The sequence below is a fragment of the Saccopteryx bilineata genome, chromosome 4, assembly GCF_036850765.1.
Source record: "Saccopteryx bilineata isolate mSacBil1 chromosome 4, mSacBil1_pri_phased_curated, whole genome shotgun sequence".
In the NCBI taxonomy this organism is placed as follows: domain Eukaryota; kingdom Metazoa; phylum Chordata; class Mammalia; order Chiroptera; family Emballonuridae; genus Saccopteryx; species Saccopteryx bilineata.
In genome coordinates, this window is record NC_089493.1 from 287,120,581 (window position 1) to 287,134,246 (window position 13,666).

At 56.1% G+C, this 13,666-nt stretch overlaps 1 protein-coding gene across 1 annotated transcript in view; it reads right to left on the reverse strand.

The window, feature by feature from the left end:
• GREP1 (glycine rich extracellular protein 1) overlaps nucleotides 1-13,666 on the reverse strand; it is a 46,639-nt gene that overhangs the window by 20,837 nt on the left and 12,136 nt on the right. Inside the window, exons 8-24 of the mRNA XM_066276838.1 lie at nucleotides 12,527-12,583; nucleotides 11,784-11,843; nucleotides 10,699-10,731; nucleotides 9,947-9,979; nucleotides 9,820-9,861; nucleotides 8,708-8,737; nucleotides 5,533-5,565; nucleotides 4,303-4,332; nucleotides 4,196-4,228; nucleotides 3,451-3,483; nucleotides 3,322-3,363; nucleotides 3,152-3,181; nucleotides 2,124-2,156; nucleotides 1,398-1,430; nucleotides 1,267-1,308; nucleotides 1,099-1,128; nucleotides 76-108 (exon numbers count right to left, since the gene is read on the reverse strand). Coding sequence (XP_066132935.1) covers nucleotides 76-108; nucleotides 1,099-1,128; nucleotides 1,267-1,308; nucleotides 1,398-1,430; nucleotides 2,124-2,156; nucleotides 3,152-3,181; nucleotides 3,322-3,363; nucleotides 3,451-3,483; nucleotides 4,196-4,228; nucleotides 4,303-4,332; nucleotides 5,533-5,565; nucleotides 8,708-8,737; nucleotides 9,820-9,861; nucleotides 9,947-9,979; nucleotides 10,699-10,731; nucleotides 11,784-11,843; nucleotides 12,527-12,583 — 627 coding nt within the window. The remainder of the gene's footprint in view (nucleotides 1-75; nucleotides 109-1,098; nucleotides 1,129-1,266; nucleotides 1,309-1,397; nucleotides 1,431-2,123; nucleotides 2,157-3,151; nucleotides 3,182-3,321; nucleotides 3,364-3,450; nucleotides 3,484-4,195; nucleotides 4,229-4,302; nucleotides 4,333-5,532; nucleotides 5,566-8,707; nucleotides 8,738-9,819; nucleotides 9,862-9,946; nucleotides 9,980-10,698; nucleotides 10,732-11,783; nucleotides 11,844-12,526; nucleotides 12,584-13,666) is intronic.

Genomic DNA, 13,666 nt, shown 5'->3' on the forward strand with positions numbered 1-13,666 from the left:
AGGGAGTTGTGGGCACAGTCAAGGTGGATCTGCAGAGAATCTGCAGTTTCTACAGAGAAACATTCTTAAGCTCACCTGGCTTCTGGGGTTTCACACCTGCTCCCACACCTGGTGGAGGGACAGGGAGCGGGTGAGGGATCCAGACCCTATCCCGTCACCTCCCCAGAACCCCATGCACCTACCTGGTCCATAGCCATTTTGAGCTGCAGGCCCTGGTGAATGGAGAGAGAAGCTCTGGGAACTGGGCTGTGTATTAAGCTCCACCCCAGCCTGACCCCTTAACCTCGCACCCTAGACCTCGACCCCTACAGAATCCAAGTCCCTGGTCCTGGACATTCCCTTGGCATGCATTCACTTTTAGGGCCTCAATGTCATAATTAGCTTCCTGAGCATCCTCGCTGTTTGTCACTGCCATCCTCAATGTCAGCCAGCCTGGAAGGGGTACACCTTGACACCTCCTTTCCTTCACCAGCTAAATGCTATCATCCTTAGCTCCTGCCACTTGCAGATCCTGCCTTTTCCCTGCTCCTCATTTTGCAGGAGGCCCCGCCCTCTAGTGGGCAGTTTGGAACATGGTTCAAAAAAAATTTTTTTTTTCCGAGCTGAGAGAGGCACCAACAGGGACAGGAAGAGAGAGGTGAGATCAGCTCCTAGTTGTAGACCTTAGTTGCTTGTTGCTTGCTTTCTCATATTTGTCTTGACAAAGGCTAGCAGCTCCCACTGAACCAGTGACCCCTTGTCAAGTCAGCAACCGTGGGCTCAGCCAGGGACCATGGGGTCATGTCTATGATCCCATGCCCACCCTTCATCCCCACGCTCAAGCTGGTGAGCTCGGCTCAAGTTACATGAGCCCACGATCAATCCTGCCACTTCAGGGTTTTGAACCTGGGTCCACATTATTCCAGGCTGACACTCTATCCACGACACGACTGCTTGGTCAGGCCCATGGTGCCATTCACACTCCCTGTAGTCTTCCACCTGCCCACATGCTTCAGGTCCTTGGAGGGACTGTCTGCAGCACTTGGAGGCCACTGAGTATTTCTTGAGTGAGTATCTCTTGTCAGACACCAAGTGGGAGAGGCGGAGTGTGGGTCTCACCTGGCTTCTGAGGTTTTAGTGCTCCAGGACCTGGGAAGAGAAGGTGATGTCCGTGAGTCTGTGAGTCCGTGAGTCCACCTCACTCCTCCTCTTTACTTAGAACCAGGGTCAGTGTCCTATCAGCTACCCCCTCAGTGACACCCATACTCCTGAGCTCCAGGGCCTTACCTGGCTGAGGTCCTGCTCCGGGGAAGGCACCGTTCCCTGCTCCTGGGGGACAGAGCAGGAGAGAGTAAGGAGAGATTCGGGACTTGGGGGTAGGGAGCAGATATAAAGATACTGCACAGAGTGGGCCTCACCTGGCTTCTGGGGCTTTCCATTCCCTCCATACCCTGGGGAAAAAGATGAGCAGATGAGGAACCCCGAAGCCACCCCCTCTGAGCCGGCTTCAGAAACTCAGCTTCTCCCTCATACACCAGCCTACTTGGTGCAAAGCTATTCTGCGTTGCTTGACCTGTTGGAGTGGAGTGTAAGGATATGGAAACTAGAAAGCTGTGTGCTGCTGAAGTGGGAATGGCCCCCAGCTTTCTCCAACCTGCCCCGCAGTTCTCTGGCCTCCCCCACACATCCCTATGTTCACCCTGTCCCGATTCACAAAGTGGGCAGGTTCTCTGTGATCACCTATGACATGAATGGAGCTGGGAAAACTGAGGCAGTGAGGAACTGGAGCCCCTGACCGCTCCCCACAGCTGCCCCTTGTTTCTGGCCCATGAGACTTCCAGGTGACCTAAGTCCTGCTGCTTATTCCTGCCAGTGCAGGGATCCAGGGAGTCCAGCCCTGGAAACATCAGCCTCCAGGACCCAGGGATTTTCATCTCTCCAATCCCCAGGCCTCCAGTGTCCTCCTGGTCTCAGATCTGTTCTCTCACTCTCCACCACCCATGGGTTTTTTCAGCCTCATAGTCCTGACGGTCCTCGCGATGTCACTGGGCTTGTGTGGTCTGGGGTGTGTGCTGTGTTTAGGGAGCCACTGGCCCTGTCAAAGTTGACTTGCAATATTTGCAGAGAAATAGGGTGAGGCTCACCTGGCATCTGGGGCTTCACACCTGCTGCAACACCTGGTGGAGGGACAGGGAGCAGGTGAGGGAATAGGTCCTATCCCGGCACCTCCCAGAACCCCATGCACCTACCTGGTCCGTAGCCATTTTGAGCAGCAGGGCCTGGTGGATGGAAAAAGGGGGCTCTGGGTACTGGGCTGTGTATTAAGCTCCACCCTAGCCTCACCCCAAACCTCGACCCCTCCGGAATCCCAGTCCCTGGTCCTAGATATTCCCCTGGTGTGCTGTCGCTCTTAGGGCCTCAGTGTCCTAACTAGGTTCCTGGATCATCCTGGCTGGGTGTCACTGCCATCCGCAATGTCAGCCAACCAGAAAGAGGTACACCTTGATGCCTCCTTCCCATTACCAGCCAAATGCTATCAGCCTGAGCTCCTGCCATTTGCAGATCCTGTGCTTTCCCTGCTCCTCATTTTGAAGTGGAACATGCCCTCTAGTGGGCAGTCTGGACACTGAATTTTATTATTACTTTTTACCAGACAAAGAGACAGAGACACAGAGAGACTGAGAGACAGACAGGAAGGGAAAGAGATGAGTAAGTATCATTAAGTTGTAGTTGTGGCAGCTTAGTTGTTCATTGCTTGTGTATGTGACTTGACCGGTGGCAGAGGAATAGGCCCGAGCCAGTGGCCCCTTGCTCAACCAGTGACCGTGGGCTCATGTCAGCGACCTGTGGTCATGTCTATGATCCCCTGCTCAAGCTGGAAACGACCTGCTCAATCTTATACGACCTGGTCAAGTTACATAAACCCCTGCTCAAGCCAGCAGCCTCTGCCTTTTGAACCTGGGCCTCAGCATCCTACACCAATGCTCTATTCACTATGCCATGCCCTATTAGGCCCACATTGAATTCACACTCCTTCCTGTATTATTCCATCTTCCTACAAGATTCAGGCTCTTGGAGGGCCTGTTTCCAGCACTTGGGAGGCCCCTGGCTGTTTGTTGAGTGAGTGTGACTTGTCAGACACCGTGTGGGAAAGGCAGAGTGTGGGTCTCACCTGGCTTCTGAGGTTTTAGTGCTCCAGGACCTGGGGAAGAGAAGGTGATGTCTGTGAGTCTGTGAGTCCGTGAGTCCACCTCGCTCCTCCTCTTTACTTAAAACCAAGGTCAGCGCCCCTATCAGCTACCCCCTCAGTGACACCCATACTCCCGAGCTCCAGGGCCTTACCTGGCTGAGGTCCTGCTCCGGGGAAGGCACCGTTCCCTGCTCCTGGGGGACAGAGCAGGAGGGAGTAAGGAGAGTTCTGGGACGTGAGGTGGGAGCAAATATAAAGATACTGCACTGAGTGGGCCTCACCTGGCTTCTGGGGCTTTCCATTCCCTCCATAGCCTAGGAAAAAGAGAAGCAGATGAGGAACCCCAATGCCATCACCTCTGAGCCGGCTCCAGAAACTCAGCTTCTACCCTCATACACCAGCCTCCCTCTCTACCTGGTGCAAAGCTATTCTGCGCTGTGAGGCCTGTTGGAGTGGAGCAGCGTAAGGATATGGAAACTAGAAAGCTGTGTGCTGCTGAAGTGGGAGTGGCCCCCAGCCTTCTCCATCCTGCCCCGCAGTTCTCTGGCCTCCCCCACACATCCCTATGTTCACCCTGTCCCGATTCACAAAGTGGGCAGGTTCTCTTTGATGACCTATGAGAAGAAAGGGCTGGGAAGCCTGAGGCAGTGAGGAACTGTAGCCCCTGACCGCTCCCCACAGCTGCCCTTTGTTTCTGGCCCATGACACTTCCAGGTGACTTAAGTCCTGCTGCTTCTTCCTGCCAGTGCAGGGATCCAGGGAGTCCAGCCCTGGAAACATCAGCCTCCAGGACACAGCGTTTTTCATCTCTCCAATCCCCAGGCCTCCAGTGCCCTTCGTCCTCAGGTCTGCCCTCTCACTCTCCACCACACAAGAGGTCTTTCACCCTCATGGTCCTGACTTTCCTCAAGATGTCTGTGGGCTGTGTGATTCTGTGGTGTGTGCTGAGTTAGGGAGTTGTGGGCACAGTCAAGGTGGATCTGCACAGAATCTGCAGTTTCTGCAGAGAAACATCCTTAGGCTCACCTGGCTTCTGGGGTTTCACACCTGCTCCCACACCTGGTGGAGGGACAGGGAGCAGGTGAGGGATCCAGACCCTATCCCGTCACCTCCCCAGAACCCCATGCACCTACCTGGTCTGTAGCCATTTTGAGCTGCAGGGCCTGGTGGATGGAGAGAGGGGGCTCTGGGTACTGAGCTGTGTATTAAGCTCCACTTAAACCTGACCCCTTAACCTTGCACCCCAGACTTCAATCCCTCCGTAATCCAAGTCCCTGTTCCTAGATATTCCCCTGGCGCGCCGTCGATCTTAGGGCCTCAACGTCCTAACTGGCCTCCTGAGCATCCTGGCTGGTTGTCACTGCCATCCGCAATGTCAGCCAGCCAGGAAGGGATCCACCTCCTTTCCTTCACCAGCTAAATGCTATCATCCTTAGCTCCTGCCACTTGCTGATCCTGCCTTTTCCCTGCTCCTCATTTTGCAGGAGGCCCCGCCCTCTAGGGGGCTGTTTGGAACCTGGTTCCAAGAAATATATTTTTTTTGAGTGAAGAGAGAGCCACCAACAGGGACAGGAAGAGAGAGATGAGATCAACTCCTAGTGGTAGAACCTTAGTTGCTCATTGCTTGCTTTCTCATATTTGTCTTGACAAAGGCTGGCGGCTCCCGCTGAACCAGTGACCCCTTGTCAAGCCAGCAACCATGGGGTCAGCCAGCGACCCTGGGCTCAGCCAGCAACCATGGGGTCATATCTGTGATCCCATGCCCACCCGTCATCCCCACGCTCAAGCTGGCAAGCTCGGCTTAAGTTACATGAGCCCACGCTCAATCCTGCCACTTCAGAGTTTTGAACCTGGGTCCACATTATTCCAGGCTGACACTCTATCCACGACACGACTGCCTGGTCAGGCCCATGGTGCCATTCACATTTCCTGTAGTCTTCCACCTGCCCACATGCTTCAGGTCCTTGGAGGGACTGTTTGCAGCACTTGGAGGCCACTGAATATTTCTTGAGTGAGTATCTCTTGTCAGACACCAAGTGGGAGAGGCAGAGTGTGGGTCTCACCTGGCTTCTGAGGTGTTAGTGCTCCAGGACCTGGGGAAGAGAAGGTGATGTCCATGAGTCTGTGAGTCCGTGAGTCTACCTCGCTCCTCCTCTTTACTTAGAACCAGAGTCAGTGCCCCTATCAGGTACCCCCTCAGTGACACCCATACTCCTGAGCTGCAGGGCCTTACCTGGTTGAGGTCCTGCTCCGGGGAAGGCACCGTTCCCTGCTCCTGGGTGACAGAGGAGGAGGGAGTAACGAGAGATCTTGGACTTGGGGGTGGGAGCAGATATAAAGATACTGCACAGAGTGGGCCTCACCTGGCTTCTGGGGTTTTCCATTCCCTCCATAGCCTGGGGAAGAGATGAGCAGGTGAGCAACCCCGAAGCCACCACCTCTGAGCCGGCCCCAGAAACTCAGCTTCTCCCTCATACACCAGCCTCCCTTCTCTACCTGGTGCAAAGCCATTCTGCACTGCGAGACCTATTACTTTTTGTTTGTTTGTTTGTTTGTTTTAAGATTTTATTTATTCATTATAGAGAGGGGAGAGAGAGAGAGAGAGAGAGAGAGAAAGAGAGAGAGAGAGAGAAGGGGGAGGAGCAGGAAGCATCTACTCCCATATGTGCCTTGACCAGGCAAGCCCAGGGTTTGAACCGGCAACCTCAGTGTTTCCAGGTTGACACTTTATCCACTGCATCACCACAGGTCAGGCGCGAGACCTGTTTTGAGGTGGGGTGAGGCTCTGACACAAGAAAGCTGCTGATGTGGAAATGCCCCCCAGCCTTCTCCACTCTGCCCTACAGAACACTGACCTCTCGTTATACATCCCTCTATACATCCTGTCTGGATTCACAAAGTGGGTACGTTATCTGTGATGTCCTATGACAGGAACGGGCTGGGCAGACTGAGGCAGTGAGGAACTGGAGCCCCTGACCGCTCCCCACAGCTGCCCTTTGTTTCTGGCCCATGACACTTCCAGGTGACTTAAGTCCTCTGCTTCTTCCTGCCAGTGCAGGGATCCAGGGAGTCCAGCCCTGGAAACATCAGCTTCCAGGACCCAGCGTTTTTCATCTCTCCAATCCCCAGGCCTCCAGTGCCCTTCCGGCCTCAGGTCTGCCCTCTCACTCTCCACCACCCATGGGTTCTTTCAGCCTCACGGTCCTGATTGTCTGCAAAATGTCACTGGGCTTGTGTGTTCTTGGGGTGTGGCTGAGCCTATGGAGTCGTTGGCGCAGTCCAGCTTGATCTGCACAGTATCTGCAGTTTCTGCAGAGAAACATTCTTAGGCTCACCTGGCTTCTGGGGTTTCACACCTGCTCCTACACCTGGTGGAGAGACAGGGAACAGGTGAGGGATCCGCGCCCTATCCCACCATCTCCCCAGAACCCCATGCACCTACCTGGTCCGTAGCCATTTTGAGCTGCAAGGCCTGGTGGATGGAGAGAGGGAGAGTGGGGGCTCTGAGAACTGGGCTGTGCCTTAAGCTTCACCCGAGCCTGACCCTTTAGTGCTCACCCCAGACCTTGACCCCTCAAGATGCCCTTTTTCTGGGTTCTATACATTGCCGTCGGCCTTAGGACCTCAATGTCTTAACTAGCTTCCTGGGTCATCCTGGCTGGGTGTCACTGCCATCCGCAATGTCAGCCAACCAGAAAGAGGTACACCTTGATGCCTCCTTCCCATTACCAGCCAAATGCTATCAGCCTGAGCTCCTGCCATTTGCAGATCCTGCGCTTTCCCTGCTCCTCATTTTGAAGTGGAACATGCCCTCTAGTGGGCAGTCTGGACACTGTTTGAATTTTATTATTACTTTTTACCAGACAAAGAGACAGAGACACAGAGAGACTGAGAGACTGAGAGACAGACAGGAAGGGAAAGAGATGAGTAAGTACCATTAAGTTGTAGTTGTGGCAGCTTAGTTGTTCATTGCTTGCGTATGTGACTTGACCGGTGGCAGAGGAATAGGCCCGAGCCAGTGGCCCCTTTCTCAAGCCAGTGACCGTGGGCTCAAGTCAGCGACCTGCGGCATGTCTATGATCCCCTGCTCAAGGTGGAAATGACCTGCTCAATCTTGTACGACCTGGTCAAGTTACATAAACCCCTGCTCAAGCCAGCAGCCTCTGCCTTTTGAACCTGGGCCTCAGCATCCTACACCAATGCTCTATTCACTATGCCATGCCCTATTACGCCCACATTGAATTCACACTCCTTCCTGTATTATTCCATCTTCCTACAAGATTCAGGCTCTTGGAGGGCCTGTTTCCAGCACTTGGGAGGCCCCTGGCTGTTTGTTGAGTGAGTGTGACTTGTCAAACACCGTGTGGGAGAGGCGGAGTGTGGGTCTCACCTGGCTTCTGAGGTTTTAGTGCTCCAGGACCTGGGGAAGACAATGTGATGTCTATGAGTCTGTGAGTCCGTGAGTCCACCTCGCTTCTCCTCTTTACTTAAAACCAAGGTCAGCACCCCTATCAGCTACCCCCTCAGTGACACCCACACTCCTGAGCTCCAGGGCCTTACCTGGCTGAGGTCCTGCTCCAGGGAAGGCACCATTCCCTGCTCCTGGGGGACAGAGCAGGAGGGACTAAGGTGAGATCCGGGACTTGGGGGTAGGGAGCAGATATAAAGATACTGCACAGAGTGGGCCTCACCTAGCTTCTGGGGTTTTCCATTCCCTCCATAGCCTGGCGAAAGATAAGCAGGTGAGAAACCTGAAGCCAGCGCCTCTGAGCCAGGCCCAGAAACTCAGCTTCAACCCTCATACACCAGCCTCCCTTTTCTACCTGGTGCAAAGTCATTCTATGCTGCGAGACCTGTTGGAGTGGAGCGTAAGGATATGGAAACTAGAAAGCTGTGTGCTGCTGAAGTGGGAATGGCCCCCAGCTTTTTCCAACCTGCCCCACAGTTCTCTGGCCTCCTGCACACATCCCTATGTTCACCCTGTCCCGATTCACAAAGTGGGCAGGTTCTCTGTGATGACCTATGACAGGAACGGGCTGGGCCGACTGAGGCAGTAAGGAACTGGAGCCCCAGACCGCTCCCCACAGCTGCCCTTTGTTTCTGGCCCATGAGACTTCTAGGTGACTTAAGTCCCGCTGCTTCTTCCTGCCAGTGCAGGGATCCAGGTTGTCCAGCCCTGGAAACATCAGCTTCCAGGACCCAGCGTTTTTCATCTCTGCAATCACCAGACCTCCAGTGCCCTTCCGGCCTCAGGTCTGCCCTCTCACTCTCACCACCCATGGTTATTTGCACCCTCATGGTCCTGACTTTCCTCGAGATGTCACTGGGCTGTGTGATTCTGTGGTGTGTGCTGAGTTAGGGAGTTGTGGGCACAGTCAAGGTAGATCTGCACATTTTCTGCAGTTTCTGCCGAGAAACATCCTTAGGCTCACCTGGCTTCTGGGGTTTCACACCTCCTCCCACACCTGGTGAAAGGACAGGGAACAGGTGAGAGATCCAGACCCTATCCCGTCACCTCCCAGAACCCCATGCACCTACCTGGTCCGTAGCCATTTTGAGCTGCAGGGCCTGGTGGATGGAGAGAGGGGCCTCTGGGAACTGGGCTGTGTCTGATGCTCCATCCCAGCCCGGTCCTTTAGCCCTAACCCCAGACCCCTCGAGACTCCCAATTCCTGGTTCCTAGATTTTGTCCTGGCATCAAGCTTCGCTTAGGGCCTGACTGTCATACCTAGGTTCCTCAGCCGCCCTGGCTGGGTGTCACTGTCAGCCACAATGTCACCCAGCCATGAAGATGAACTCCTTGACTCCTCCTTCCCCTCACGAGTCAAATGCTTTCAGCCTTATCTCTTGTGCCCATGGGCTCTCAGCCATTTGAAGAGCCTGCACACCCCCCTCCCGGTCCTCATAGTGTCGTGGGACACACATTCTAGTGGGCAGTCTGGACAGTGCATTTAAAAAAATTTTTTTTTTGATGAAGAGACTGACAGAGAGGCAGACAGGTACAGACAGACATGTAGAGAGAGAGATGAGAAGCATCAACTCGCAGTGTAGCACGGTAATTTCTCATTGTTAGCTTTCTCAGATGAGCTTTGACCAGGAAGCTCCAGCTGAGCCAGCGACTGCTTGCTCAAGCCAGTGACTTTTGGGTTCCAGCCAGGGACCATGGGGTCATGTCTAAAATCCCATGCTTAGCCAGAGACACCACGCTCTAGCAGGTGCGCTCGGCTCAAGTTACATGAGCCCTCGCTCAATCAGGCAACCTCGGGGTTTTAAAGCTGGGTCCTCAGCGTTCTAGGCCTAGGCCCTCTCCACTATGTCACTCCCTAATATGCCCATGGATGAATTCACACTCCTTCTGTATTCTTCCATCTGCCCACATGCTTCAGGCTCTTGGAGGCCCTGTCTCTGGAACCGTGGAGGCCCCTGTCTGTTTGTTCAGTGAGTGTCTATTGTCAGACACCAAGTGGGAGAGGCGGAGTGTGGGTCTCACCTGGCTTCTGAGGTTGTAGTCCTCCAGGACCTGGGAAGAGAAGGTGATGTTGTGGGTCCATGAGTCCACCTCGCTCCTCCTCTCCTCTTAGAACCAGGGTCAGCGTCCCTATCAGACACCCCCTCAGTGACACCCATACTCCTGAGCTCCAGGGCCTTACCTGGCTGAGGTCCTGCTCCGGGGAAGGCACCGTTCCCTGCTCCTGGAGGACAGAACAGGGGAGTAAGGAGAGATCTGGGACTGGGGGGAGCAAATAGATACAAGAGACAGTACATGGTGGGCCTCACCTGGCTTCTGGGGTTTTCCATTCCCTCCATAGCCTGGGGAAGAGATGAGCAGGTGAGGAACCCCAAAGCCACCACCTCTGGGCCGGGCCCAGAAGCTCAGCTTCAACCCTCATACACCAGCCTCCCTTCTCTACCTCGTGCAAGGCCATTCTGTGCTGTGAGACCTGTTTGGGGTTGAGGGGTGGTGAGGACATGAAACAAGAAAGCTGTGTGCTGCTGAAGTGGGAATGGTCCCCAGCCTTCTCCAACCTGCCCCGCAATTCTCTGGCCTCCCCCACACATCCCTATGTTCACCCTGTCCCGATTCACAAAGTGGGCAGGGTATCTGTGATGACCTATGACAGGAACGTGGCTGGGCAGACTGAGGCAGTGAGGAACTGGAGCCCCTGACTGCTCCCCACAGCTGCCCTTTGTTTCTGGCCCATGAGACTTCCAGGTGACTTAAGTCCTGCTGCTTCTTCCTGCCAGTGCAGGGATCCAGGGAGTCCAGCCCTGGAAACACCAGCCTCCAGGACCCAGCGTTTTTCATCTCTCCAATCCCCAGGCCTCCAGTGCCCTTCCGGCCTCAGGTCTGCCCTCTCACTCTCCACCACCCATGGGTTCTCCCACCCCAATGGTCCTGACCAGTCCTTGAAATGTCACTGGGCTTGTGTGGTTCTGGGGTTCGTGCTGAGCTTATAGAGTCGTTGGCACAGTCAAGGTGGATCTGCACAGTTTCTGCAGTTTCTGCAGAGAAACATCCTTAGGCTCACCTGGCTTCTGGGGTTTCACACCTGCTCCCACACCTGGTGGAGGGACAGGGAGCAGGTGAGAGATCCAGACCCTATCCCGGCATCTCCCGAAACCCCAAGAAGCACCTACCTGGTCCGTAGCCATTTTGAGCTGCAGGGCCTGATGGATGGAGAGAGGGGCTCTGGGAACTGGGCTGTGTCTGAGGCTCCAGCAAAACCTGACCCTTTAGCCCTAACCCCTGAGTCGGACCCTCCAGACTCCAGTCTCTGCTTCTGAGACTTCCCCCGGCATCCAGCCTCCCTCATGTTGCAGTGGGCTCTACTCTCTAGTGGGCAGTCTGGACACAGGTTGAAAATTTTTGGGGGTAGGGAGAGAGACAGGGACTGACAGGAACAAAGAGAGATGAGAAGTGTCAACTCATAGTTGCGGCACTTTAGTTGTTCATTGATTGCTTTCTGAAACATGCTTTAACCAGGGAGCTACAGCTAAGCCAGTGGTCCCTTTGCTCAAGCCAGTGACCTTTGGGCTCCAGCCAGCCACCATGGTGTGATGTCTATGAACTCATGCTCAAGCCTGCAACCGCAAGCTAAAGCTGATGAGCCTGGCTCAAGTGACATAAATTTTTGTCGCAGTCAAGTTTGGGCTGCACATTATCTGCAGTTCCCAGCTGCCGCCTGACTGGGGCTGGTGAATTGCATGAGACCCTCAGAGTCCCTCTGTTAGGAGCCGGGGTTGGGGCGGGATGCCTAGGACCCTGACCTCTTTCTGTGAGCCCCCCTCCACTGCCATTTTATTAATGGGCCATCCAGCCACTGCCAACACCAAATACTGGAGCTGGACAACAGCGTGAGCAGTGGGCCTGGGGAGGACAAACACCAGGATCCGTAGGGACACAGCCCACATGGCAGGACCGGAGAGCGGGCTCCCTGGCTTACCTGGTTTCTGTGGTCTCATGCCCCCTCCCAAGCCTGGGGAAAGACCGAGTACCACTGAGCCGCACGTGGACTCCACCCCACAGAAATCAGTGTTCTGCCCTCCTGGTCACTGAGGTGGTGCCCTCCACCTTCTTCCTTCCTTGAACCCCAACTTGGCCTGGCGTCCGCACCTGGCTGGGCTTTGACTCCTGGGAAGGCCTTGGCTCCCATTCTGTTCCCGTTGCCAAATCCTGGAGAGACAGAGCAAGAAGGAGTAAGGGGAGGACAGGTGGCAGGTGTCAACAGGAATGAATGGAAGAAGAGGACAGGGACATAGGGACAGGGTAGAGCTCGCCTGGCTTTTGAGGCTTCACACCCCCTCCAATCCTTGAGAAAGAGACAGTGACCAGGTGAAGAATCCTGGAGCTCCCTTGAATGCCCAAACCTAAGCACATGCCCCCAGCCGCCATCCCTTCCTTCTACCTGGTCCCTGGCCACCATTCTGAGCTGCAGGGCCTGTGGAGAGAGGGAGAGCAGAGGCTGGAGCTGTACCAATGTTGGCTAACAACTTCTGTGCTGTCCTCATCCCAGGACCTCTGTGTCCCACTGTCCCCAACAGCTCTTGCCAGGGAGAAGTTGTAAGAAAGGCCGGGAAGTCTAGAAGAACCTTGGCTGAAGCTATAGGAGTGACCCCAGCAGCCCGATGAAGGGAGCAGTCCCTGAGAGGGCAATACCGCCAGAGGTTGGACAGGGTGAGAGGGTGGAGCTCTCCACTCACCTGGCTTCTGAGGTTTCATTCCCCCTCCCAGGCCTTAGAAGGGATAAAGAGGTAGGCACTGACCCCAGCAGCCGCCTACAAGAGTGCAGTCATGACCCCGAAGCCCCCTCGCCCTTGCTGGCCTCTTCCTGTAGTCACTGCCCCAGCCACTCTCACCTGGCAGGGCTCCGGCCCCCGGCCAAGGGCTGACTCCCAAACCGTTTCTCCCAAAGCCTGCAGATACAGAGGTGGGGGCTATAAGCCCTGAGGCGGGCTGGTTTCAGGCACACCGGGAGCTGGGATGGAAACAAGCAGGGAACGGGCCAGGATGGGGGAGGCTCTCCGAGCAGGGAACGGGCCAGGATGGGGGAGGCTCTCCGAGCAGGGAACGGGCCAGGATGGGGGGAGGCTCTCCGAGCAGGGAACGGGCCAGGATGGGGGAGGCTGTCCGAGCAGGGAACATGCCAGGATGGGGGGAGGCTCTCCGAGCAGGGAACGGGCCAGGATGGGGGAGGCTCTCCGAGCAGGGAACGTGCCAGGATGGGGCGAGGCTCTCCGAGCAGGGAACGGGCCAGGATGGGGGAGGCTCTCCGAGCCTGGAACGGGCCAGGATGGGGGAGGCTCTCCGAGCAGGGAACGGGCCAAGATGGGGGAGGCTCTCCGAGCAGGGAACGGGCCAGGATGGGGGAGGCTCTCCGAGCAGGGAACGGGCCAGGATGGGGTAGGCTCTCCGAGCAAGGGACGGGCCAGGATGGGGGAGGCTCTCCGAGCAGGGAACGTGCCAGGATGGGGGAGGCTCTCTGCGCAGGGAACGGGCCAGGATGGGGGAGGCTCTCCGAGCCGGGAACGTGCCAGGATGGGGGAGGCTCTCCGAGCAGGGGACGTGCCAGGGTGGGGGAGGCTCTCCGAGCAGGGAACGTGCCAGGATGGGGGAGGCTCTCCGAGCAGGGAACGGGCCAGGATGGGGGAGGCTCTCCGAGCAGGGAACGGGCCAGGATGAGGGGAGGCTCTCTGAGCAGGGAACGGGCCAGGATGGGGGGAGGCTCTCCGAGCAGGGGACGTGCCAGGATGGGGGAGGCTCTCCGAGCAGAGAATGGGCCAGGATGGGGGAGGCTCTCCAAGCAGGGAACATGCCAGGATGGGGGGAGGCTCTCCGAGCAGGGAACGGGCCAGGATGGGGGAGGCTCTCCGAGCAGGGAACGTGCCAGGATGGGGCGAGGCTCTCCGAGCAGGGAACGGGCCAGGATGGGGGAGGCTCTCCGAGCCGGGAACGGGCCAGGATGGGGGAGGCTCTCCGAGCAGGGAACGGGCCAGGAT